Here is a 25,195-nt window from a genome sequence, read left to right on the forward strand (position 1 = left end):
TGTCTCAGATCATCATAAACTCATGGACTTTGCCCACTTAGTTGAAATAACAGAGATGAAAAAGTTATTGAGGATGACTGATGGTGGGTCAAATGACCAGACAGCGTAACCTGCTTCATTCTCTGAGGCGCCATGCCAGGGAGAGGAGCTGCACACAGGCTTTGGTTCCAGCTTTGGAGAGCACAAAGCAGAAGAAAGGCTTCCCAGCCCTCTGCTTTGTTGTAACAGCACCGACTGCCAGTCTGCCAAGCACTTTCCCAGGAGATGCTGTGAGAACAAGGTTGCAGAGGTCAGTTTAGCAATAACTGCTTGATCTGCCCTGGACCATGCTAAAATTGTGTCCAGTTTCCAGATACAGCAAGAGTTACAAGTTGTTCCTTAACCTGGCTGGATGGAGGTATCTTGGTTTGGGATCTGTGATGAAGTCCTGGAGAAGTGGATGTGAAATGCCCCTGTTCCTGCCCCTGTTGCAGTCCCTGGTGGCATGGCTGTAACAGAGAGATTTGTGTTTGTCTACTTGGTGACAGGGTGTGCAAGGTGTCTCCTCACCTGGAGTTCAGAGCACTTCAGCTCCTTACTGCCGTCAGAGATGGCTGGGACAGTGGCCTGTGTGGAGCTCCAGCCTGGCCCAGAACAGCTGCAAGATCTGCTGCTTCTCTGCAAATGATGATGGAGGACAGAAGGTGAAATCAAGGGTTTCATATGCTATCAAATCAAGTCCAGGGCTTGGTTTGCTTTTTTTTTTTTTTTTTTTTTTTTGTTTAGTAGGGTAACTTTGCTGTGATAAATATGTCTCAGAAAGTGGGAACCCAAATAGCAATAGTTCAAAGACATTTTTCCAGTGCCACACATTTAAGCTGCTCATCACAGCACAGCTTTGTTGGGTGAAGTGTAACAGGGATTGTGTCCTCTCTTCATGCCAAGGGTGTAAGAGCAAGGCACCAATTCACAGATCCTGAAGAATGTGACAGTGGTATTTCAGCAGCTCTAATGCTCTGCAGCCTGTGAAGGCTGCACAGTAACTGAAAGGAAATATCTTTGGTTTTATTCACTTGGCTTTATTCCCAATTCACTCTTTGATGCCATCAGCCTGGGATAATGAGTTTTCAGAGATATGCTGGAAATTAAGGAAATGAGTCTGATTAAGTCCTTTATACATACTTTGAGAGAGAAATGTGTAACAATAGAGGTATTAAAGGTCCTATTTTCAAGCAATTCTAATATGAAATCAAAACATTGAGCTGCTAGATGGTGAGATCCATTAGTAGTGTGTGTGCATTCTTCAGCTGGAGAGGGTATCACCTTCTTCAGCTAGGAGAGTTGCCAGAGAGCTTGAATCTGTCCTCTGTGCTGGGTGGGCAGTGATCAGCAGATTCATTTCACAGTAAAATACTTGCAGCTAAATAATAAAAGCACAGACTCTTGTCCTTTGCCTGTTGTATTTTGCTGGGTAGAAGTGATGGTTTCTCAAGAGTCTCATGTTCAAGGTTTGTATACAGGGGTCTTTTAGCTCTGTTTAGCTAGTTGCTTTCTTTTTCTTAGCAGTCCTGGGGTAATTGAGCTGTAAATAGGTTACCTAGTATGGGGTTTATGCTGTCCATTGGTCAGGGTGGAACTCCCCCCCATTTACTGGGATACTTCCCAGTGAAGTCAGCAGTGTTGCAGGTACCTCCTGGGTCCCCTTGGCAACTTTTCCCTGTGGCTGGGACCACTGCTACCAAACTCAACCCTCTGTCACAGTGTGGCAGCCTTTGCTCTGCCGTTTCCAGCCCCAGTGCTGATGTGGTGCCCCAGGATTTCAGCCCAGTCTGCAGGCTGGATGGGACAAACCCTGTGCAAGCCATCAGGAAAGTGGTGTCCTTGGTGGAGACAATCCCTCAGGGAGCTTCTGTGCATGTGCTGCAGGGCAGCTCTCTGAAATGCTGTGGTGGAGGTGTGAAAGCTGATAACAGCACTCAGATCCCACTTCCTTGGGTATGATGTGATCTAGGCAAAGGCTGGCAGTCCCACTGACTGAAAGACTTCTGCCTTATTTTAAAAATAGAAGGGAGAGGGAAAGGGACAAGTACCAACAAAAAGGATAAGCCAAGTAGCTCTACAGTGATTCCATTAAGGCTGTGTAGTAGCAGGGAACCAGGAGAGGAGAGTGGAAGGTAAATTCTGTGGAGGGAACAGTCTTCAAAGGATCTGAGAAGTAATCTGGAGACAGGAGTGACCTCCTTTACTGCTTCCCATGGCAGTCATGGGCTAGCAAGAAGAATAGGAAAGCACAGTATTATTTTTTTAATTTACTATAAAAAGTGACTTTTTAAGGTCTTGTTCAAGTAAATGGAGCAATGAATTCTCCTTTGCCTCTGACTGCTGTTGAAGACATGCAACTTATTAGATAGGCTGCTATTGTAGTGGAAATAACCAGCCAGGCTATTTTAAACCATGAAGAACTGGATGTCTGGGAAATGGGGGAAAATGGATTGGGTGGCACAAGAGAAAAGAAACTTAATCTGTGACAGTCTTGGGCACTTTGTACAATTTCCTCTTAAAGCGGTTTCACAAGCTCATCTGGCAGAGAAGTGATAAATTGTTCAACAACTCAGGCTTGCCAGAGTAGTTTAAGAGCTTTCAAAGGAAACTTTTAAGGACTTGTGGCTTTCAACTGCATGTGAATCATTTTGAAGAGTGAAACTATAATTGCTAACCTCCATTTAATGAGTTACCATGTACCTGTCTGTGTTCATGAGCTCTGGCACTCAGTTCAAGAGTCATGTTCCCATGCAGATCCCATGCCTGTGTCCGAGAGCCCAGAGGGATGCCACTGCTGTTGCCAACCTACTGAACTTGAAAATCTAAGCTGGCAGAGCCTGCAAGCCACTGAGGTCAGAGAAGACACATGAAGGTAGTAGGAGGAGTGTCATGTGTACACACACAGCCAAGGCACAGAGCCATGTCCTTTCTCAGCCCCTTTTCTTATGAGCCTCTTTTTGTTTGCCTAAGGATGTATGGGGATTAGAGAGAGTGAGCTATGGGGATTTTATCCCCTGTGTAACACCCTTGCCAGGAAAATCAAACAAACAGGGCCAGAGGTGTCCCACAGGAGGCCCCACAGCTGTACTCAGGGAAGGCTTGTTGGTACAGGGCTAGCAGAGGTGTGCTTGCAGCATCTGGGACCAGATGTGGCCAGCTGGCTGCTGCTGCACTGCAGAGGTGGGTCCCATAACCTCCTCTGAGCTAAGGCACATATTTATACAGCCCTACCAGAAAAGGCAGGGTGGAACACGCTAATATATACACATTAAAGAGACTGAATAAATAAACAGTAGGTTCTGATTTATTTTCTCTGCTACTTGGATATCTTAGTTTTGGCACAAAATAGATTTCATACACAAATGTGATCCCCAGATAGGTTTTTGTCCTGCCTGATTTAGAAACCATGTGCAAAGGAGAAAAACTTCACAAATGTTCTTAAGGCATAATGATATTTATTCTGTTTGTTGCCAAAGCACATAAAATCCTTGGCCCCTTTCAGCTAGGTAATATACAGCAGGTAATTGTGCTGATCTCTGCCCTGGAGGATTTACAGTTACAGATGAGAGATAACAGTGGGTACAGTCAGACTGGGAAAGCACATAGAATGTGATTAGTCAGACTGAGACTCACTAAATGCTGTGCACTTAATTGGCATTGTTCAGCTCATTTGTGCCTCACCTGGGAGAGAGTGCAGGGCTCGGTGGGGCAAAGCCAGACAAGGAAAACAGCAAACGCCCTCGACACTGGGGGAAAGGTGATGGGAGGGAGCAGTTGAGAAATGTCATGTGTAAGAATCGTTCTGGTCACAGAAAGCTGTAAAGGACTTGTAAGTTTTATTATTAAGTGGGACTTGTACCCAGTTTTCAGGTGGAATATGTGTAACAATGCAATCAGAATCGTGATGGGCAGCCCATTAAGAAAGGCTGCAGGGTTTACCACTCCTGTCCTCAAGCCCCAGGCTGCTTATCTCCTCCTGAGCAAAGTCTGGAGGAATTACGCTGTCTGTGAATGCCCATAACATTTCCAGAAGCACTGACAATGCTGGATTGTATTCTCTGGCTCATTTCCTCCTGCTAACCAATCCCTCAAAGGTGAACAGAATGGAGAAAAATTGTTGTTTTTCTTGCACTTTCTCTTGTAATTTACTTTATTTCTTCTACCAGGTTAAACACCTGATGTTTTAAAAGCACTGAATGCTCTGATTTGTGCCTGGAAATAACTTGTGATGCCCTGTGAGCCCTCTCTTCCCTAGGGAAGCTGCAGCCAGGAATGCTGCAGGAGAGCTGAGGTTGCCAGGCACTTCCAGCAGTACAAACCAGAGCAATGCCAAGAGAGCTGGAAAGCAGGGAGTGTGCCAACCACAAAATTAATCTCTGAGTTAATAAAAGCTTGCATGGTTTGAGGTTTGTGAAGCAATAAACGAGTTCAAATTTGCCAGTGACTGAAAAAGAAAAGCAATTAGGTGTTAAGGGAAACCTTCTAATGGGGATAAAGATAATACATTAGAATATACAATGCATTGAAAAATGTGATGAGGAATTAATCTTTAATTGAAAATTACTAAAGGAATTTTCATGAAGAACATAGAAATGTATATATCAAAGCAAACCTTTTAACTCCTTTTACTAATAGGGAATGATAGAGTAAGAGCTTCTGTTTAATAGCACTAATAATTTCATAATATTTTTCCTCTGAGTCATATGATAGACTCTTTTTACCAGTCAGTACTTCATCCAAAAAAAAAAAAAAATCTCCTTGGCTTCTCCTCATCATAGCAGTTTCTAGGTCTGCATGACCTAGAAAGCTGTTTGTACTAATGTGTTTTACCTCTGTTTTTCCAACACCCAGGCAGAAGGGTACCCACTTCAGTCTCCCCACAATCCTATGACTCTGCTAGCAAGTTTGCAAGGCTAAAAGAGGTTATGAGAAAAAGTGAACCAGAGGAAATACCTCAGTGTGATCCAGATGGACCTGGGGGAGTCCTTCATCAATGTGTTGTTAGATGACTCAAATGTGCACCATTTCAGTGGCATCAAAGGAGGCTTTTCTGGTTTTAAAACAAAACATCTTGCTCAAAAGGGAAGACTAGGCAACAATAAAGACATACATAGATGGGAATTTTGCAAGCTGATAGCAATGGGTAGTTTAGCAGTTTGCAAAAAGGGTAACTAGCTAGGGAAAGCCAGTTGGCCAATACCATTGATCACCAGTGCATTTCCTTGAGGCACAAATAAAATTCTAGCAGTGATTTAGGTTGGATGTTGGACGACAAAAATTGCAATTCAATGAAAAAATCCCCAAATTACTCAGTAATTTTTCAGTTCTTTGTTTAAAAAATTGACAGATTAGTGTCACCCTATTGGAGGTATTTCACATGGTCTTTCACATGTAACCAGAGTGAATGAAAACCACTGGTTTATACCCATCTTAAAAACTTTCATGCAAAAGTATTTTAAGAATTGCCTGAGAAGATCAGAAACTCTTAGTACTGATTTCTCAGTAAAAACTGTATCTCTGAATTTCCAGAGAACCAGCGGAAGTAACTGCTGAGTCATTACACAAAACCCAGTAACTGGTGTGTGCCGGGTGAGCAGGGACAGAAGCTTGGCCAGGCTGACACCAGCCTTGGCAGGAGTGGTGAGGTGTGCAGTCAACAGAGAATCAAACTGTGACAGCAGAGTTAGCACATTAAGAGAAAATAGATGCTTTTGGGGTTTTTTTGAGTAGAGGAAGGCGTCCATCAGTCAGAGCAGCTCAGCGTTTTGTGTGGGTGGCTGCCAGAAGGGGCAGTTTTCTCATTTTGTTCTCCTCTTATTCCCTTAAACAGTGGTCACATGAGTGAATCAACTCACCCGGGCCAACAAAAAACTGTGTCTTTTCTTTCTATCACTGTCAGAATTTCCTGCTGGATTCCCATGCTCACCCCAGAGCTGTGGGGTCACTGGAGCTGCCAGGAAGCCCAGAGTGGTGCTGGGGTGATGTGATGTTCTGCCAGATGGATGTAACCCCTGTTCAGTCACTGCTGGGGTTGCATGCAATGAGATTAACAGTCAAGGGCTCCCTTCATCTGCAATGGAGAAGAACTACTAGAAAAAATAGTATGTGAAAATACACATAGATCCTATTGTGGTTTACAAATCCTCTAAATGGTTTGCAGTGCTCTTCAAAATTGAGCAGTTGACAGAAGCAGGGATGGGTTATTAAAAGCAGGTGTAGATAGGACAATGGGAAAGATCCCTGATCCCTTCTGTCAGGCTGAGGGGAAGAGCTGAGTGAGTGACCCACTGTGGGGCTGGGCTTGTGTCCAGCACCTGAGCTGGGGTCTGTGATGGAGCCCCTCAGTGGTCACTCATGCCTTACAGGGATTCCCCTGAGGTGATCCCCACCCTCTGTCACCTCTGCCTAACATTCCCCGTGGTCACACTGAGTGGGATGTGCAGAGCTGCTCAACTGGTGCCTGTCAGTGTTCACCAGTGCTGGATGGAGCCAAATCCCCCAACAGCAGCCATAAAGCTCTTGGCCTGGCGTTGTTCCCTGTCCTGTGACAATGGATGAGGATGCTGGAGGGTAACTGGCAGAGCTGGACCTGAGAGGAGGTCCATGGAGACGTTTGCTGTCTGGGTTTTAGGGGCAGCACCAGCCCTCACTGCCACCCCTGTCCCAAGGGGACCCCTTGTCCTGCCCCACAGAGCCCTGCACAGCCATGTCCCCCCATATCCATGGCCCCCACATCCATGTCCCCCCACCCGTCTCCCCACGTGCTCCCTTGCCCCGCCCCCTGCCCCGCCCCTCTCACCGAAGCCCCGCCCCCAGGCCCCGCCCCCCGGCCCGCGCGGCACCCTCTCTTCCGGCGCCGAGCGGCGCTGGCGCGTGCCGCGCCGCCGTCACTTCCGCGCCCGCCCCGCCCCGCCCCGCTCAGCGCGGTCGGCGCGTGCAGCCGGTTGGCGGCCGATCCGCTCGCGCCTCGCGAGGCAGCCGCGCGCGGCGGGCGGGGTGGGGGGGGGAGCGCCGGTCCCGCGCCGGTCCCGCGCCCGCCCCGCCGGCGATGGGGCTGCGCTGAGGCCGCCGGTGAGTGGGGCCGTGGGACCGCGGGCACGGCACGGCACGGCACGGCCCGGCAGGTGAGGGAGGGTCCGCGGGCCTCCAGTGGCGCCCGCAATCTCCGCCGCGCCGGGCGCGGCACGGCCGCCCGCAGCGCCCTTCAGCCGCGCCGGCCGCTGCTCCGCCCGCGGCAGCCCCCACGGGGCGGCCCGGCGCGGGCGCGGGGGTTGTGGCGGGGCCGGTGCCGTGGAGCGGGGCCCGGGGCCGGGGCGCGCGTGGCCGGGAGCGCGGTGCCCGGCGTGTGGCGGCCGCCGGTGTCCGGACACGTGCGGCGCCGGCCCGGAGGCCAGGCCGCCCCCCGCCTTATCCAGGGGCCAGCCCGGGCTGTCGGGGCCCCTCGGGCAGCCCTCCCGTGCCGCTCCCTCTGCCCTCTCAGCCCGGCCCGCGGTTCTGCCGGCGGCCCCGGTTCCCGAAGAGCGCGCGTTCCGCCGCCGGGGCACACGTCAGCGCGTTCTGCAGTGGCGGGGTCGGTGGCGAGTGCTGCTGGTCGTGTGCCAAAGAGAAACTTTCGCAGCCCGAGATGAGGACTTAGTGCGTCTCATCCTTTTTTCAGCACATGAGTCAGTGCATGCTGCAGCTGCAGCTGCTGCTGCTGCTGCTGACAAAGGTTCCAGAGCACGTTTCCCTCAGCTGAGCCATGGAGCCGGGGATCTCGCACTGCGAGCACCTCTGACGGCCACTGCGTCATCCCTAAGGGGAGGCCTGTTTATGCCTGTGCAGGGATAAACAGCTGCTAGGTGAATTAAACACTGAGAACCTTCACAGCATTGCTGCTGAAGGTGAAGATAAACTTGAGTATCGACAGTACTGGCTCTGAAAGCTTGCTGCTGCCATCAGGCTCTGGCTTGCCTGCTGGGATCAGTGTATCCCTTCAGGTGCTCTAGTTGGAAGAGACTTTTGGAGCCCTTCAGGAAGCTGAGATAGCATAGCCTCCAGCAGTGGGAGATGTTAACTCTCAACTGTTCTAACATGAGTGCTGATGGTTTTCTGGCCACGCTGGCTGGCTGCTTCCTCCTCTGAGGTTGCTGAGATAGAATTCGTTAATGTGTTTTCTTTGCAGTTTGCACTCACTGCAATTGTATGGTGTTAGCAGGGGCAATCAAGATTATGTTTCATTTAGCCTATTCATTACTCTTTTTTTTTTGTTGTAGGTGACTCAGCTGTTGTATGTATGAGATTTGTCCGCACACTGGCTCTTCAGACAGGTTAGCAATATTTTTCAGCCATCAGTTCCATCATGTTTGAAAGAATTCCTACTTTTACCCTTTCTTCACATTTTGTACAACACCATTACATCCTGTAGAATATTGATTTTCTTGATCTTGTGAGAAACAGTTTTTTTTGGCATTATTTAAATTTACTCTGTTGTGGTCCTTACTCTGTAAGTGTGGTCCTCATAAACTTAATGTCCCTGTATCAGTGTCATGAGTGACAGCAGTGTATCTTTATTACACCTATACTGAGGAAATGTTTGTCCTGGTATTTGGCATGACACTGATGGCTGCATACTGCTGCTTTTGTTAGCTGCATTTTCTGGTTAATTACAAGTACAATTTCACAAAGTTTAAAGAAAATATGCTGTGTAAACTTTGAACTGTACAATTGAGTTGGAAATTGATTGGTACTGATCTAACCCTCCTGACTTCTAAGAAGCATATCATTAACATGATGTAGTGAAACAAAAATGCCATCTCTTGTTGGTGTAGTCACCTGTGGGAAAGAACACTGGCTTCTGGCTACATGGAGTGTTCCAGTGTGAACACCTAGGTCAGCTGTGAAAAACTGATGTGCTCCAAGGTTATCAGTTTTTAAAGTGCTTCAGAAAATGAGCAAGAGAGATCTATTTGTTAACTGGTTTTGGCCAAGGCTGACTGTCTGTGACACAAGGAGGTGCAAGCAGTGAAGGGGGTCTGAGCAGTTCTGCAGACTCCAGCAGAGCTGCTGGGCAGCAGCTGCTGCTTTCCCAAATAGCTCCCGGGAGCAGTGGGGCTGTTCCAAGCTCTGTTTCTGTCTTCCTGTAGTGCTGTCTAGACTTTGAGCTTGTTTTGCTCTCCCCACTTAATTTTTTGTTAGTTGTCTTCTAGGATCAGGCATCTGTTCCTGTATTTGTTTTTCATTTGTTGCTAGTCTGTGGAGGACCTCATGGCATTGGTAGGCACTAATTCATCCCTAACTGCCTGGTCAGGAAGCTGCAGTGCCTCCAAGGGAGCCTGGGGGCTGCCTAGCAGGAAGGGAAGTTGCATCATGAAGTCTGAGTGATTGAGAAACTTTGTGATTCAGTCCTCTTCTGCTCCTCTGCCATGTGACAGGCATGGCACATCAGACAAGCTGTTTTGCTGTGTTCCTAATCAATTATTTAAAAAGAAGGAAATATTTCTGTATTGACATGGAACCCTAAGATTATATTTTCTCATTTGCCTTGAGGACTGTCCTATTGTTTTCTGTGTGGAGTAGAAAACAGCCAACAGGACATTGATTTTCTGTGGGATGAAGACAAATTCCATTTATTCTGTGGAAGTAAAATACCTTTATATTGTTAAAGCCAGGTCCAAGTGGAGTGTCCAGGTCATAGAGGAAATCTGTACTAGAGCTGGGAGCTGACATGGAAAGGTCAGGTTTTCATCAAGCTTTTTGACCATTGCACCCTTGTTTTCCTGGAAACATTCAGATAACATTTGCTTTATTTCTGTAAACAACAGAAATCTGCAGCAGGGGATTACTTTGACTTAGCTTGTCCCAGGTCTGGTGTAGAAATTATTACTTCTGTTGTGATAAATGTCTCTATTGAGTGCTGTGCCCAGGCATCTTCAACTGCAGAGCAGGGAGCATGGTTGTAGCACCTTCCTTATTTACCCTCTGTGTGGTAGACAGAGGATGGATGCCAGCATCATAAAGTCACCCCAGGACAGAACCTGATGGCAGCTGGCATGGAGAGAAGATGTGTCATTCCTTTATTGCCTTGTGAAACAAAGTCCTTTAGTTAAATCTTCTAAAACTCCTGAGTTCTGGAAATTAGAAAAAAGGGGTTTCCTTAGATTTAATTTACTCAGTGCCCAAACCTTATCAATGTAATGTGAACATAAATGTTCTGGCATTCCTGTTCAGGCTCATCTCTTGAATGTCTGCAAGAATTGCCTTGGAGAACACACCTTGTATTTAAGTGCAGGTTTTTTTGGGCAGGGATTACTGGTCTCCACAGCATGGTATGTACTATGGTCAAACCTGCTTTGGGTCTGGAGTGGTGTTGTTGTGCAGATGAGTAGTTTTTGTGGGCTTTCAGTGGTGAAAAACCTCCCAATGTTCTGACTAGTGCTTGGATATGGTTTCGATTAGCATGAGAAAGTTCATACAAGACAAATCCTAGTTCAACAATCCTAATTTTACAAGAAAACATTGAAAAAAGTGTTTTAAATAACAGTAATGCTAAAATGTTTCCCTTTCACTGTTACACAATGAGCTAAAAATAGTTTTCATTCATAAAAAAGCTGCTTCCTTTGTTAAATAATCTGCATAGCAGAGAACAAAAGTTCATTTTGTAGTAAACTGTAGCTGTATTATAGCTCCAAGTCTGACACCTTTTATTCCTGATTGAAATAAGACTGTAAACTTTAATTTTTGGTAGCTGAAAAGCAGGCTTAAATAAAAAGGATGGGTGTTCACAATTTCTGTTCAGGAGCTATGGATGTGATCTGCACAGAAAGCTGAAGTTCTGTGTCTTGCAGCTCCTTTTCTAAAATGTATCATTTCTGCACCATCTTCATGGAGTGCTGTGCAGGGGTTGGGATTTTCATTTTTTCATTGTGTGTTTTTCATTTGAAAGAATTTAGCCCCTTTTTAAATGGTTCTACTTTATTAGAATTGTGTTATTGCATTGTTCATCTTAAAACAGCTCTTTGGATGTGGTAGTAGAACTGGTGGCAAGTCCATTACTTTTTAGTTGGCTTGAGATTTTTTATGTGGCATTTAAGACTAAAAGATCATCCTTCAAAATCAAAATACACAACTCTCTTTTTTTGACCTTTAGCAAAGTTAGATGGCAGTGATATTTTCAGTTTAGAGGCTACATGCAGTAACAAAAATGGCAGCTCCTTCAGGTTTTATTCTAGCTAGAAGATGTCAAAATGAAAGGTGATAAATGGCAATGGCTGTGAAATCACAGCTGATTCTTTTAAAGGATAGGAGAACAGTGTAATGAGAAGGGTTTTGAGAAACAGGAGTAAGAGCAGCTTAACTGGCTTGGGATGCAAGAAGAAAATATCTATAGAATGTGAAATTGACTCACATTGTGAAGAACATGTGAAAAAGACAAGTAGGGGCAGATATCACAAAGGCTGACAGTGCAAATGGAATGGCAAGTAGCAAGAGACGTAAAAGTCTCAAGCTACCTGTAAAAGTATCTTAGTAAGATTGGGAAATGCTCACTTGATTTGGTGGGGAGAGCACAGTCTGCAGGAGGTGCAGAACATCTGAATGGTTTAGTGCCTATTTTGCTTGTCTTTCACATAGTGTCATGCAGGTGCTTAATCTTGTGAATATTTGTGACAAGGTAATATTTTACACTACAGCATACTTCCACTAGATGTTTCTGTATCAACTGGCCCTGATAAGTTTCACTGTACAATTCTTAAAACTGCTCAAAAATATTATCTGGAACTACTCAGAAGTACTAGAAGGTTGGCACAGGATGAGTCTTCAGACAGTTACAAAGGAGAAGAGCTGAGGAAGATGAGTTACAGCCTGACAGTTCAGTTTGTCCCAGTTTTTTCCATCAGTTGAGATTAATGAGCAAACATTCTGTTTTCAAGTGCTTGGAAGATACAGCAGCATGAACTGATTTGTGGGAAAAGTAATTGTGTCTGAAGTCTTGATACCTTTTAACTGCAGAGCAGAAGGCTCAGTGGCTATAGCAGAAGCAGTGGAGGTTTAGTCTCCTGAATTGATTGATTTAAAAAGGTTGTTCCTCATTTTAATGGCCTCATAAGTAAATGGAGGCATGATCTGGGGGTAGATGATCCTATCTGAAGAACTGTAATTAGCAATTTGGTGTTAAATTGAGAAGTTATGTTGAAGGATTCTGTCCTGGGTCCTGGCCTTTAATGAAAATATTAGTCAGCTGGCTGATTAAATGTGCTTATTAAATTCACAGGGACTGTGTTGTAGGACATGATGAGAGTTCAAAATAACGTGAAAAAATCACACAACATTCAGTTGTTCAAATGCAGGTACTGCACTTAGGCAGGAATTGCCAGCTGTTGAAATGCAGGGTGAAGAATAACTGGTTAGCTACTAGAAAAAGGACCTGGGGGTGTACTGGATCACAAGTTGAACATGAGTCAGTGTCATGCTGTTTTGCAGAAAAGGCAAATATCTTACTGGGATGTTCAAACAGAAGTATTGTCTGAGAGACATAAAGTTTGAATCCATTGGCTTTATTTGCTGTTGATGTACAGTCTGTGCAGACAGCATCAGTTTTGGGTGCCAAGATTCAAGAAGAATTTGGACCACTTGGAAGGAGTTCAGAGTAGAGAAATGAGAGTAATCAGAGTTCGAGGAAACAACTTCATAAATGTGGAAGAAAATCCAAGTTATTTTGGCAAGAGATGAGGAGTTTAGGGGGAATGTAAGAGATTTCAAGTATTTAAAAGATTTGTAAGAAGGGAATGCTATTTTCAGTGGCCATGATGGGCACATTGAAGTGGGATTAACTTTTGTTGCAGAAAACACCAATTAAGTTTTCAACATTTCTCACAGTTAACGTAGAACTTTAAGAAGTCTTTCCTTGTGGCCATGAAGAACAAGTTTGTGTGTTTAGAAGGAGTGGTATATGGTTTAGGTTGAAGAATAGACTAAACTCACAATTAATGTCCCTTTACAAAATGTCCCATTTTGTAAGATTCTAGTTTTGGTTGATGTTGTGTTTGAGCCAGTGAGGGAGAAATAGACAGGATTCTTTTTGTCAATCTCTTGGTCATATCATGTGGGTGTAGATCTTGTACAAGTTCAGATGGTTAGAGCTGTGGTGCTTGTATTGGTTTGGAAATACACAGTGTTTGGGATTACTTTCTTCCCTTGGATGCTGCCTCCTGTGAATGGAGTGAGGTTTCTTGTGCTGTCAGGGTGTTCTAAACCTCCATGGTGGAGGTACTGCATGTTAGCAATGTCTGTGTGAGTTAAACCTAGCAGAGCACTGATGAATTTACATTCATTTTAGTAGTCTTGGTAGCTTTCAGATTACTGCTTTGTCTTCAGGTGATAATTTTATGATGTTTGTTATCCATAGTTAAAAGGTCCACCTTTGGCTTTGAGGATCTCTTTGCAGTTCCCATACTGTGGTATATTTGCCACTGCAGGGATCCTCACTGTGATGGACTCATGGCAAAGTGGAAGGTCCAGCTGTGAGTATAGCCATGCTATTTTATATATCATTGTTTTTATGCACTGTTATCATTGCTTTTGATTGTCTGCAGTAGACTGCGTGGCAAAACAAAGGATCCAGCTCATCCTTCTATTTCAGCAATCGATTTGTAATGTAACTGCAATGTGTGAAAACACTTCAATTAATCCTCTGCATTTTGCTGCCATATCATGTCTCCAAATCATTGAAGAAAAGTACAGTTACCCTCATGACCTCTGCCCTTAAGATCTGCTATGGTGTTTCACATCAACAATAGCAAGAGCTTATTTTCTGGAGGCTGCATTTAGTGCAGCAGCAGATAGCAGTAGCTGAAAGGTCAATGACAGGGATAATGGTTGGCCTCTGGTGGGGAGATTGTACAGTTGAGTTGCATTACCTGCCTGACTTTACCTTTACCCTGTAATATTTACTGAACTGTTTAACTTTTGGGTACAGGTTAATTTCCTGAAAAGTCCTATTACTGTTGGCTAGAGATTTTTTTCTCTGGGGTGGGGGTAGTTTTTCTTACCTTTGTTTCTCAAACAGGGATCTATTTTTATCATACAGGCATGGAAGGTTCTTAACATTATCTGCTGTTGTCACCAAGTTGTGAAAGCTGGATCCAACGTCCAGTGAATTCAAAGGGTTGTTCCACTGGCTTGAGTGGCCTTTGGCTGAGGGTGCTGCTGTCTGAAAGTGGTGCCTCTGTCACTAGAGCAGTACTCCAGATCTGACAAGCCAGGAAAAAGTTCTTTTCAGACCAACTGGTAATTCAAATGGAAACATAAAAGGGCTGTTAAATGTGCAGTCTTGCAGAGTGCATTCTTTAGATTAACCCTATCTTCAGTTCATCCATCTAGTGAGGACCTCAAAACCTTAAGTAGTGCTTTGAGAGAGGGTCCTGACATTATTTTCCTGCGTCATAGCCCTGCTTTATTGCTAGAGGCAGCCTACTGAGCCTTAATATTGGCAATACTGAAGACTTGTGTTGGGGGTAATGGTGTTGAGTCCAATTCAGACAGCCAGACTTTAAATGCCAGCAGTGTATGGATGAAACACAGCTTCTGCTGTGTTACAGTTGTACTGTTGTGCTGGCCTTCAACTGCTTGGGTAGATCAACCTGTGGTGAAGGGCATGTGTCTGGGGAAGAGGCAGATGTAATGTGTCTGAGTGAACTCGAGCACTTGGAAAACCATTGTTGTGCAGTCTAAGTTGGTCAAAAGTCTACTTGTGCTCCTAACTTCTTAATTTTCCTTAATTCATCTACAAATTTTAATTTTTGATAGCAATATGATTTGCATTTGTTTATGAATTTGTCTTCTCCAGCAGTAATAACTTCAGTAATGAACAGGCAAAAATAAGAACACACAAATTTCACCACACAAATTGCATGCCTTTTGTAGGGTGAGAGCACAATGGAAAATAACTTAGGGTCTTGTCAGCCTGACAAAGTCCTTACTCAGTAGTGTGCAGATGGATTTGTTCTTATAGCACCCTTCCTTCTGCCACCCTTTCCATTACCCAGCAAAATCCCTTCCCCAGAGACAGGTTTTTTAAGAAGGGAGACTGTTGGCATGATTGCATTCTGAGCATGTATTGTGGAGGACTTCTATGCCTTAAGCTGGTACTGCTGTGCTGGTAGCATTTGTAACCCCAGTTCTTATGCTGTGGTCATTTCAGTACTGACTGTCTGGTGTGTTTAGTAGTGGCTGTCTCTGATGGAGATGCTGTTCCACATAAGTCCATTGCTGGAACAGGTCATGGAAGTCCTTGGCTCTGGTTTCAGAGCAGAGTATTTTGAATTAGTGCAGTCTGCACCTTGCATTTGGAACAAATGTATAGTCTCAGTTTCCTGCTTGCTGTCATCCTCTGCTGGCATAAATGTCTGTGAAGAAACAGTATCTTAAATGCCAGAATTGTCTGTGTGGCTGAAATCTGATAACACTTGTATGTACCATTGGTGGGTGTGGTGGCAGAACTCATGCAGCCTTGTAGTCAAGTCAGTGTTGCTGGTTGATGAGGTACTGTCAACAGAAGAATGTATTGGGTTGAGAATATTTTGGTGTGCACTCTCAGAAAATACTTTTTGTTGGCCTAGCTTAATGGAAGTAGTTCACCTTTTGTAAAGCTCATTTATTTTGGAGGCTAATTTTTGGTAGTGCAGACATTGTGCTATAGTGCAGACAGTTTGCTAGGTTTGATGGGCAGTATATTATGGTGAATCATCTGTGTAGTGTTTTGCTCTATCCTGACATCTTACCTTTGCTGGATTCCTGAAGAGTGTATTTTATATCTGTGTGTCTCTCTATCAGAGAACATCCTCATTCTTTGGTTACTAATTTTGATTTTAGCTAGGTTAGTGTTTTTCAATTTCAAAAGTGTGGTAGTATATACAGGTAGTATATACAGGTAGTATATACAGGTAGTATATAACATCAGCTTGAAAGATAGTAAAAACATAGTAACTGGTGGTTGATTCCTTTCTTAATGCCCCATAGAAAGGAGGTATGTTCAGAGCTTCAGTCTTTTTCAAACATTTTTGATTATTTTGCTTATATTCAGATGAAGTAGTTGTTTGGCAGTTTGCCTTTCTGAATGCTGTAGGCAAGGAGAATCCAGAGTGCATGTTCATAGAGCTAATAGATTGAGGGTTAGAATAAGGGCAAAATGAATCCTCTGTGAATTCAGGAATTCTTTGCAGGATGATGGCAAGCTTAAAATGTGCCACAAAATAATTTTTAAAACCCCAGGAAAAATCCAGTTAGTAATAAATAAGGTGATAGGGTATTTGGCTCTTGAGACTCTTGAACTGCAAGTCCCTGGGACTGGAGATTGTGCACTGGGGAGCATCATTATGTGACTCTCTCTGTGCTGTCTCCTTGACTGCAGGGGAAATGCACATTTGATCTGACCTTTCTGGACCATTGTTTTGTTGCTCTATTAGCCTTTCTGTTCTTCCATGCCACTGATACAAAGAGTATGAAGTTAAAGCTACTGGGGCATTTAGTATAAGTGAAATGGTGGCAGTCCTCAGTGGTACTTGAGGAAGCTGACCTCTGTTTTCACCTAACATTTATGAAAAAGCAAGGCTGAAGGGGGAAAGCTGGGTCGAGCATCTGGACTAGAGCTGTCTGGGAAGAGGCTACTTCTGAATATATGGCTAGACAGTGGTGATATTTCAGTTAGAGAGGTCAGTGCTTGAGGAAAAAGCACTCCTTGATACACTTCACTTACTCGAAGCATTTCAGTCTTGCTTTTAAGGAAACTTTCCTCCTCAGGGAGGAGAAGATGGATACAGTTACACCTCTTAATACTGTTATAACAATTTTTATAGCTAGGAAAGAAAGAAGAGTTCTAAAAAAGGTATTTCAAACAGAGATAAAAATGTTGCTCTAGACAAGATATGTTAAAGCAGAATTTCTCCTTTAAGGTAAGTGTGCAGGATAAAAGTTAACTATAAATGGACTGATAGCAAAAGCTATTACTTGTGGTAGAAGTAAGATTCAAGACCTTTGCTGATGGTCATTAGGACTGAGAAGATTGCAGCAGTTGAAGGGATATCCCTTGTCAGATTTTTGCAGTCTGTTTCCATTATACAGGAGATGTCTCCCACTGCTGATGGTGTGGAAGTCGTTCCCAAGGGGCACAGAAGCCCTGAATAGTGTCATTTAAACAGAGCTATTTAAGGCAGTGATGAAATGTATTGTAGTAGGATGTGGGGAGTTAATTTAATTTCATGGATTGTAGAAGTCCTTCTCTGAAATACAACTGTTTACTAAATCTCTGAAGCTCTTCTGGGTTTGTAGGGCTGTTCTGAATGACTGGGACATAGTAGCTAGGTGGATGTGGGCCAGGGTTTAAGTTACAGGCAGGGAGGTAAATGTTACAGTCCTGTATGTCTGTTCTCTTCTTGTCTTTGTCAAACTTCTTTTCGTGGAAGTAGAGTGTGCAACTTTTCCCCCTTGATTTTTTCATCTTGCTGTAGTTCTGAGTGTAAATTAATCAATTTCAGGAGTTAAGCGGTCAGGTTCTATAAATTCCTGTGCATAAAAAATTGTCCTGTACAGCAGTTCAGTCTTGGGATGGAACTCATTTTCAGATTTTTGTGTTAATTATTTCAGTTACTGTAATTTGAGATCAAAACAAATAATTTGTCATATGTAATATCTTAAATTGAATCTATACAGTCTTTTAACATTAATATTTAGTGTTGGTATATGATATTTAGAGTTTTAACAGTATCTGTGATGCACAGTATTTCTATTGATTGACAAGTTTGCAGACAAGAGCTTTTTCCTTGAAGTGTTTCTGATTTAAGTTAAGTGAATGTATCACATACACTGTGGTACATTCAAACTTTGCGTCAATTTATTATGACTAGTTTAAAAAATTGTGCTTTCAGTAAACAGTAGAACCCACTGGTTTAATGTATACATTTTCTTACAGAATACATTTTTAGAAATTAGTACAATTTGGTGTGTAATTAGTACAATCTTATTCAGGAATATATTCTTGTGTTCTGTACTTTTAGTAGTTACATGGTTGAACTTTAGAATATCTAAGTTTTGCATTTTGAGTTCAGGAAACTGAAGAAATACTGTTGCTTTGTCTGAGAATGCTTTGCTGAAAGCAGTGAAGTCATAATTAGGATGGGAAAGGAAGATGTGAAAGCCAGTTGCTTGCTTATGATGAGTGTGACTGCTGTAGTTGTAGCTGTATGCCACTATATGTGCTTCTGAGGAAGCAAAAGTTAAATGTCTAAACTTCAGAGGCAAGTTCATCTTTTGTGATTAGTCTGGTTGTGCTTGATGATCTCCTTGCAGACGAAGGGAAATTTGATTCAAATGTTCTTATGTTAACCTCAAAAATATTTTCCAAGAATTTAAGAGGAAGAGGAAAAAAAGTCATTGCCTCCTTTTATTGAGCATCCATACTACAAAAGCAAATATATCCCAGGAAGCAGATACTCTACATTGCACAATAAGGCGGCAGCCACACAGGAAAGGTTGGGCTCTTGGCACAGCCCCTAAGGGGAAATGCTTCCTTGAAAGGACCCATTGTTGCTGGGTCTGGGTCTTCAGACTCCCAGTTCTCCACTGGAATGGCTGTGGGTCTCTTGGTGCTGGGATGGGGCATCTTTGCCATCCCCATTATCTAACCAGAATAGTCTTGGTTATTTAATCACATAGAAGGGCTGAGTAAAGTTCACACCTCATGTGAGAAAAAACCATTTCTTTGGAAGCAGCCTCAGTACTCAGCTGTGCAGAGCTCATGCTGGGTGTTATGGCGCCATGCCTTACCCAAGGTATTTGGAACAGTTTAACTTTCTCTTCCAAGAACAAACAAAACATAGTCTGTGAATTCTAACCCAAATGTCTGGTATACTCTTCCAAGAGACAAAAGAACTAATAAGCATCCAAAATAAATGCATGCTTTGTTGGATTCCCTGACTGTGGGACAGGTCTTCTTTCTCTCATGTCAGTTAGGTAAGAGACCCAGAAATCTGAAAAGAAATGGGTAAAGACTCTGTTTCTGCGAGCCTGAGAGTGGGAAACAAGCTTTGGGTGATTGTGAGTTTTGGTGCTTGGTTTCCAGTTGAAAATTTTCATTAATGTGAATAGCTGCTGCTTGAAGTAAGATAAATGAGATGGTGGGAAGGTTAGGTGGTAAAATGCTTGACTAATTGTCCTTGAGATGACCAACAGCTTTCCTAAATTCTCTTCCAACATATCTTCAACTTCTTCATTGCTGCTATATTAATAACAAATTTCTAAGTGATCTGAAAATAATGATCTGAAGACCAGTTAGAAAGTAAGTTTTGAGTGTAGTATTGGCTATAGTACTTCGTTATCATGATGAATTGACATACTGAGTTTATTGTTAGATGTAGAATTATCTTTCCTTAATGTAGCCTGTACTCTACTATAAACATTGCAATTGCTCTTACAGCCTGCAAAAAGTATACTTTACAAAGAATACACTCTACAAATGTAAATACAATTTTGGTTTGGTGATTGTTGGATACAATGGTCTTCCTTAGGCCTAAACACAGAAACAAAAGCTTGTATTATAACAGAAAGCCTAAGATGGGAAGTGATAAAATAGGTATTGAGTGGAGGGCTTTGTTAAAATTTAGCTCGTGTACTTGTAAAATTTCCATGTATTCATTAAACTATTATGTCATTCTTATTGTTAGAGCTTGGTTAGTTGACTAAAGTGTTAAGCTTTGTTTGTAGTACAAATTATAACCTTAACTCCTTTCAAAATGCAGTTGAAGGATTTTTGATCTTCAGTTATTTTAGTTTGTGTGTCTTACCCGAGCATCTGTTGTGCATTATGTGAATAAGTTAGCATTTAAGGGTTCAGCTGCAAGGTACTGGAGAGCTGTAAATGCATCAGCTCCCATTTCTGTAGGGTGCATTTCTTCTGTGAGGCTGCCTCTCAAGCTGAGCATCTCTTGTGTTTGTAAACCACATGCTTGTAAAAATACAGATATATTCAAATACTGAAAGCTTTACAAGTGCATTATGTGTGTGTAAGCTCATGGCAATGCATATTGAAGCAAAAGTCATAACCTTTTAGTCACAAAAATGTGATAGCCCCAGGCCTTTGAGTGGCATGGGTTTTGTGTTTTGGGGACAGGCAAAGAGGCTCTCTCATGTGGGATCAGGCTTGCCAGGTGGTGTGAGATGTCTCTGGCATTGTGCTGCTGCTCATACATGGATCCTTCCAAATCCAGGGTGCAGCAAAATCCATCTGGCACACACCATGGCTCTGGTCCTGGCTACCTGCAACACTGAGGCAGAATCAGAGGAGCAAAAATGTAGAGTGCAGGCGCACCTGTGTACAGAAGCTCCTTGGAGACTGAGAATCCAAAAAGAACAGCTCAGAAACTCTTTCCTTAAAGGATGCACAGAGACTAATAGTGAATCTTGATTACAGACTGGTGACAAGATGTCATGAGGTGCATTTTAGCAGGACTTTCATATAGAAAGAAAGTCCTGTTTGAATAGATTTCAAGGTTTTTAATTGCAAATGTATTAAAGTGGTCCTTCTTTCATTCTCAGTGGCTGCAGATTCTGCCTGTCTTGTTTCAAAAGCTGCCAGTGGAGAAATTTTAGGAAATATAACATTATTTTTATAGATGCTAAAGTAGGATATCTTATGTAAAAGAGAAGGACTGGAAAGTAAATACAGGACTTATGTCCAAGACACTGTGGGCAGAAATCTTGATTCCATCCCTTGCAAGCTGGAAATGTTGTGTCCAAATTTGCTTTTTTGGTGATTGATTTTTAGCATGTGCAGCATATTATGAAATATGCTTTGAGAAGAACGTCCTTGTAAGCATTTTATAATCTTTTTTCTCAGCCTTGTGTCAAGAAAAATATTTATTTCCTCACGTCAAGTAAAATGAATGGCCATCACTTTCTCCTAACGGTCAACTGTCTCCCAGGCTGAGTTTTCATCTTTCCTAAGAAGTCAGATGTATTTTCAGATGGAATATTTTCTTAGAAGATACATTCATTCCTCTTCCTGGCCCATTACAGCTCTTCCAGTCTGAGCATTTCTTCAGTTTTAATTTCATTACTGCTGGTATGGCAGAGATTGAGCATTAGCTGGTGTTTTGTGTATGTGTAGCAATTCTTTTACCTCTATTTTGGGCCCATTGCATGAATCCCAAAAACTTTCACTATAATGTTTGGAAAAAATGGACTTTTTGGTAAATTATCTCAGTGTGTGTGAATCTTATGGTACTGTAACAAGAATAAGCCCTAGTGGTAAACATTGCCTTTGTAAGGTCTATTCCCTTGTAGGGTTGTTTTCTTCTTGGAGTAAATTGTTAAAAGTATGGCTCTAAAGTGCAGAATTTTTGAATTTCTGAGTGACTTGGCTAACCAAATATTTGGCTTTCGAGCTGCAAAAAAAACCCCTTTTTTCCCTTGTGTTTTGGCAACTAGTTGGGATACAGTTCAAGGTGATGACTTTCAAGGTGTTTTTTATTCAGAAATATGAAAGGCTTTTCATGACATTGAGCTATTTAGAAACTTAATTTTTAATAACAGAGGTGTAAGGTGGCTCTTAGTGGAGGATGTACTTGTTGTAAATAAGTTCTGAAAGAGGAGTATTAGTCCTTTAGTAGCCTATTTGGACCCAGGAGAGCATGGTGAGTCACTTACTAGGACAGTAGCTCAGATGTCAGGAATAGGAATTGTGTTTGATTGTTTTCTAGACAGCTCAGTCTAGGTTTTTTTGTTGTTAATTTTCTTCCTGTATTAGTTTACTTTGTTTGATTTATTTATTGAGAGTAATTACATAGGGTGCTGAGGAAGATTTACTTGTATTAATCTTTGCACAGAGGTGAATTTGAAGTTTGACCTCTCATGTGTCTCTTGCATTTATTGTCTGCCTTGCTACATCTCTTGGTTTGCCTTTTGTATTCTTACCAAAGCAGAGCTGGTTGAGCCTTGCCTTGTAAGAAAATTTCCTTGTTTCTGTGATGTTCAGGTAGTGACAAAGTCTACTTTCTTAGCTGTACAGCACTCAGTCTCTAAAGGTTGTCTGATCTGGTGTGTGTGATTGCTTCATTATGCTGTGTGATAAAGTGCAAAATGCTGAGAGTGAGAAATGTGTGCATTTCTGACCCGCTGCCTTTAGCTCCTCAACGTGAACGTTGTTGTCTTCACTCAGAAGCGCTGTAAATACAAGGAAGGGTTTGGTCAGAAGCATAGATGCTTTTAGCTGGGCAGATAGTATCAGGGCTTGTGCATAGCCCTGCGAGTGTCTGCAGGCTCCTGGGGAGGCATTTGTTGTTTGAATAGAAGGAGCTGGACCGGGCGGCCGATGCCTGGAAGCGCAGCCTCCGCGCCAGCCCGGCCACAGTCTTGCAATTGTTCGGCCACTCTGGAGGGAAGAGGAAAAAAAAAAGCATTCCAAGCAGTGCCAAATTTTCTTTGATATGTTAATCTTTTGATAACAGTTTGAAAAGCCCTTGGAGACTTTTTTTAGATTTTAGACAAAATAGTTCATTTGTCAGGACTTCCCTTGTAGATAGGGTCTCCGTTATTAAGAACTGCGTCGCTAACTCATGGTAACAAAAGCAAGTGCAGAGGACAGCTGCTGGACTGCTCGTTGGTAAGAGAAACTATTAGTTACTGCAGGACTTTTTACAAAAATCTGAAAAGAATAAAGTAGGGAGCGTTTAAGATACAAATGTGGAAGTTTACTCATGTACTTTAAGCAGACAGATGATGAGAGCATAAGCAAAATTAATAACTTGTTAATTTTTATATGTGTCCATACATGGATTTTTTTAAAGACTTCAGCTTTAAAAAAATGTTTTTTAATCTGAGAAATTTGGGGTTTAAATTACCCTGTCATTGCAGGAGATATCAAAAGTTTCTTCTTTTGGAGCTGTAATTTGTCCAGACTTTTAAAATTTTCTCTTGAAGCTATGAAACTGCCACTTATATTGAAAAACTGGAAGAGTAAACAGTGTATTATTTAGTTTTTAAGGATTGTGGAATTCAGACAAATGTTGAAGGCAATAGAGGGAAGATTGTCTTTGCTTCCCACCAAATCAATCTCTGAGGGTAAAATCAAACTCTAATGGTAAAATTTGCACTGAAGTAGTTTACTAATTATGCCAGTTGTTAGAAAACTACCTTGAGGTAAGCCCGTAGTCCTTTGAAAGTGTGGCTTGCAGGAATCTTCAGGTGTACTGATGGAGACTTGCTCTGGTGTTTTTAGAACAATTTCCTTAATAAATACGCCATGACTTCACTTGCATCTATTATACTGTTGCTACAAATGTTTGTTACTTTCAAATATTTTGGTACAATTGCTTGGTATCCTGATTTAGTCAGGATAGATGAACAAATATGGAGTGGTGTAGTAATTGAGAAAAAGTGCAGCATTTTCTTCATTGTGAGGGATGCATATAGTTTTAAGCTCTGTACACTGCTGTAATTTCTTTAGTGATCCAATTTTTGATTTATTTTAGCTCCAAAATAAGCATCTTATTTGGACTTAAGTATCAACTTAGGTCTGAGGCTGCAGGTGCTGCTGTCCTGGTCACAGCTGCACACTCTTCAGGACAGTTACAAATTAGAAATGCTGTTCAACTAAATTTTTATATACTGTGTTTTGCAGAGTTGCAGTTTTACTGTTTAAGCTTGTGACTCAAATGTATGCTCTTAGAAATACTTAGCGTTCAGACACTGTTCAGCTGATCTCTAGACCATTTGTTAAATTTATTCCTACATTGTTACAAAATGTTGCAAGAGATTTCATTCTCTGAGTCTCGGTGGCAAGCCGCCTTTTCTTTTACAGACCTTTTTGATATTTTGTACTATTCTGATTCTAGAATATGCTTAGCTATACAGTAACAATGAAATAAGTAAGAATTATGAGTGGAGTGATAGTAACTTTCAGCATTTCCATTGGTTAGAAGTCTTTTTTCTTTAAAAGGTTGCTATTTTCAATTTGTTACAAGGGGCAGAGGATTTCTCTGGCTTTTCACTCCAGGGCCAGAGAGAGGCTGCATGACAGCCTGTAATGTGCATCAGAGGCACATTGTATTTGGATATTTCCATGTTCATTTTGCTTATTGCAAGTAGATTTCCACCTCACTTCAATTTGAGTACTAATAAAATGTCATACTTTCTTACTTGGTCTGGAAAGACCAAGGTTTATATTTAAATCTTTAATTAAAGGTTTAAAGTAATGTTTAATTCCCCATCATATTATAGAAGGAAGGAAGTAAAACTCAAATGCAGATTGCTAAAGTCTCTTCTGAACTGGTAAGGTTTTTTCAGTCTGACCCAGCAGCCTGAAGTCACCCAAGGAGGCAGCACCATGTGGTGGTGTTCAATCCCAGCTTTCAGCAGGGCAGTGGGACACAAACCCCAGAATTTACCCATTTGAACTCGTGGTGACATGCTTGGGCTGATGGTGTGCCAGAAGAGAAATGATAGGAGAGAAAGTGCAGTTCTTTCTTGTGGAATAGGAATAACTTTCATGACCCATCAATGAAGAAAATATTTCTATAATGCTTTTTAAGTTTAGAGATTTGAATTGGACTTCAATATGGAAAATTACCAGCAGTATGTGCCATGTTGAGAACTTGTGTTAGTTGAAGGTTGTTCAGTAAATGAGTCTGTATAAAATAATGCAGACGGAGCTAATGATGTGAGTCAGAAATAGCCTCCTCATTCTCCTCATGTATTCCCTGTCTGATTCTACCCAGCTGTTCAAAGAGCTTACTGAATCACAGGAATTATTGCTAGTGTTGAGATTTCCTTTCATACTTCTTCAGACCCACAACTTGATGTTCCTTCCCATTGCCTAAATGAAGGCAATTGCACTTCTCTCTCACACTGCCATGGTGTCCCATAAGGTCTCTGTGCTGACATATTGGCCAAATGAAAATCTCAGTTGAGATCCATTGATCTGGAAGCTATTTACATTTATTTTTCTTCCTGGTACTTTCCTGTATCAAGCTCCTCCTTGATATGTCCATCAAGGTTGGAGAGTTGCCTGCAGGACCCTTTTTGATGTTACTGTACATGATAGTGGGGAAGTGTGTGTTTGTTAAAGAGCAAACTAGCTCAAGTATGATTAACCTAATAATTCTCTCCTGGACCTGTGAACTCTATTAGGAGTATAATTCTGTCAATA

The 25,195-nt window shown here is 42.3% G+C and overlaps 1 protein-coding gene across 2 annotated transcripts in view; it reads left to right on the forward strand.

Annotated features, from left to right (window-relative positions):
• Window positions 1-6,920: 6,920 nt before the first annotated feature.
• ATP13A3 (ATPase 13A3) overlaps window positions 6,921-25,195 on the forward strand; it is a 56,084-nt gene continuing 37,809 nt past the window's right edge. Inside the window, exons 1-2 of one of the 2 annotated variants that reach the window (XM_054639088.2) lie at window positions 6,921-7,145; window positions 8,277-8,330. In XM_054639088.2, the coding sequence (XP_054495063.2) occupies window positions 8,293-8,330 (38 nt within the window). In that variant the 5' untranslated portion in view covers window positions 6,921-7,145; window positions 8,277-8,292. The remainder of the gene's footprint in view (window positions 7,146-8,276; window positions 8,331-25,195) is intronic. The other variant, XM_077183990.1, reaches the window with a different exon arrangement.

Source organism: Agelaius phoeniceus, chromosome 10 (genome assembly GCF_051311805.1).
Source record: "Agelaius phoeniceus isolate bAgePho1 chromosome 10, bAgePho1.hap1, whole genome shotgun sequence".
In the NCBI taxonomy this organism is placed as follows: domain Eukaryota; kingdom Metazoa; phylum Chordata; class Aves; order Passeriformes; family Icteridae; genus Agelaius; species Agelaius phoeniceus.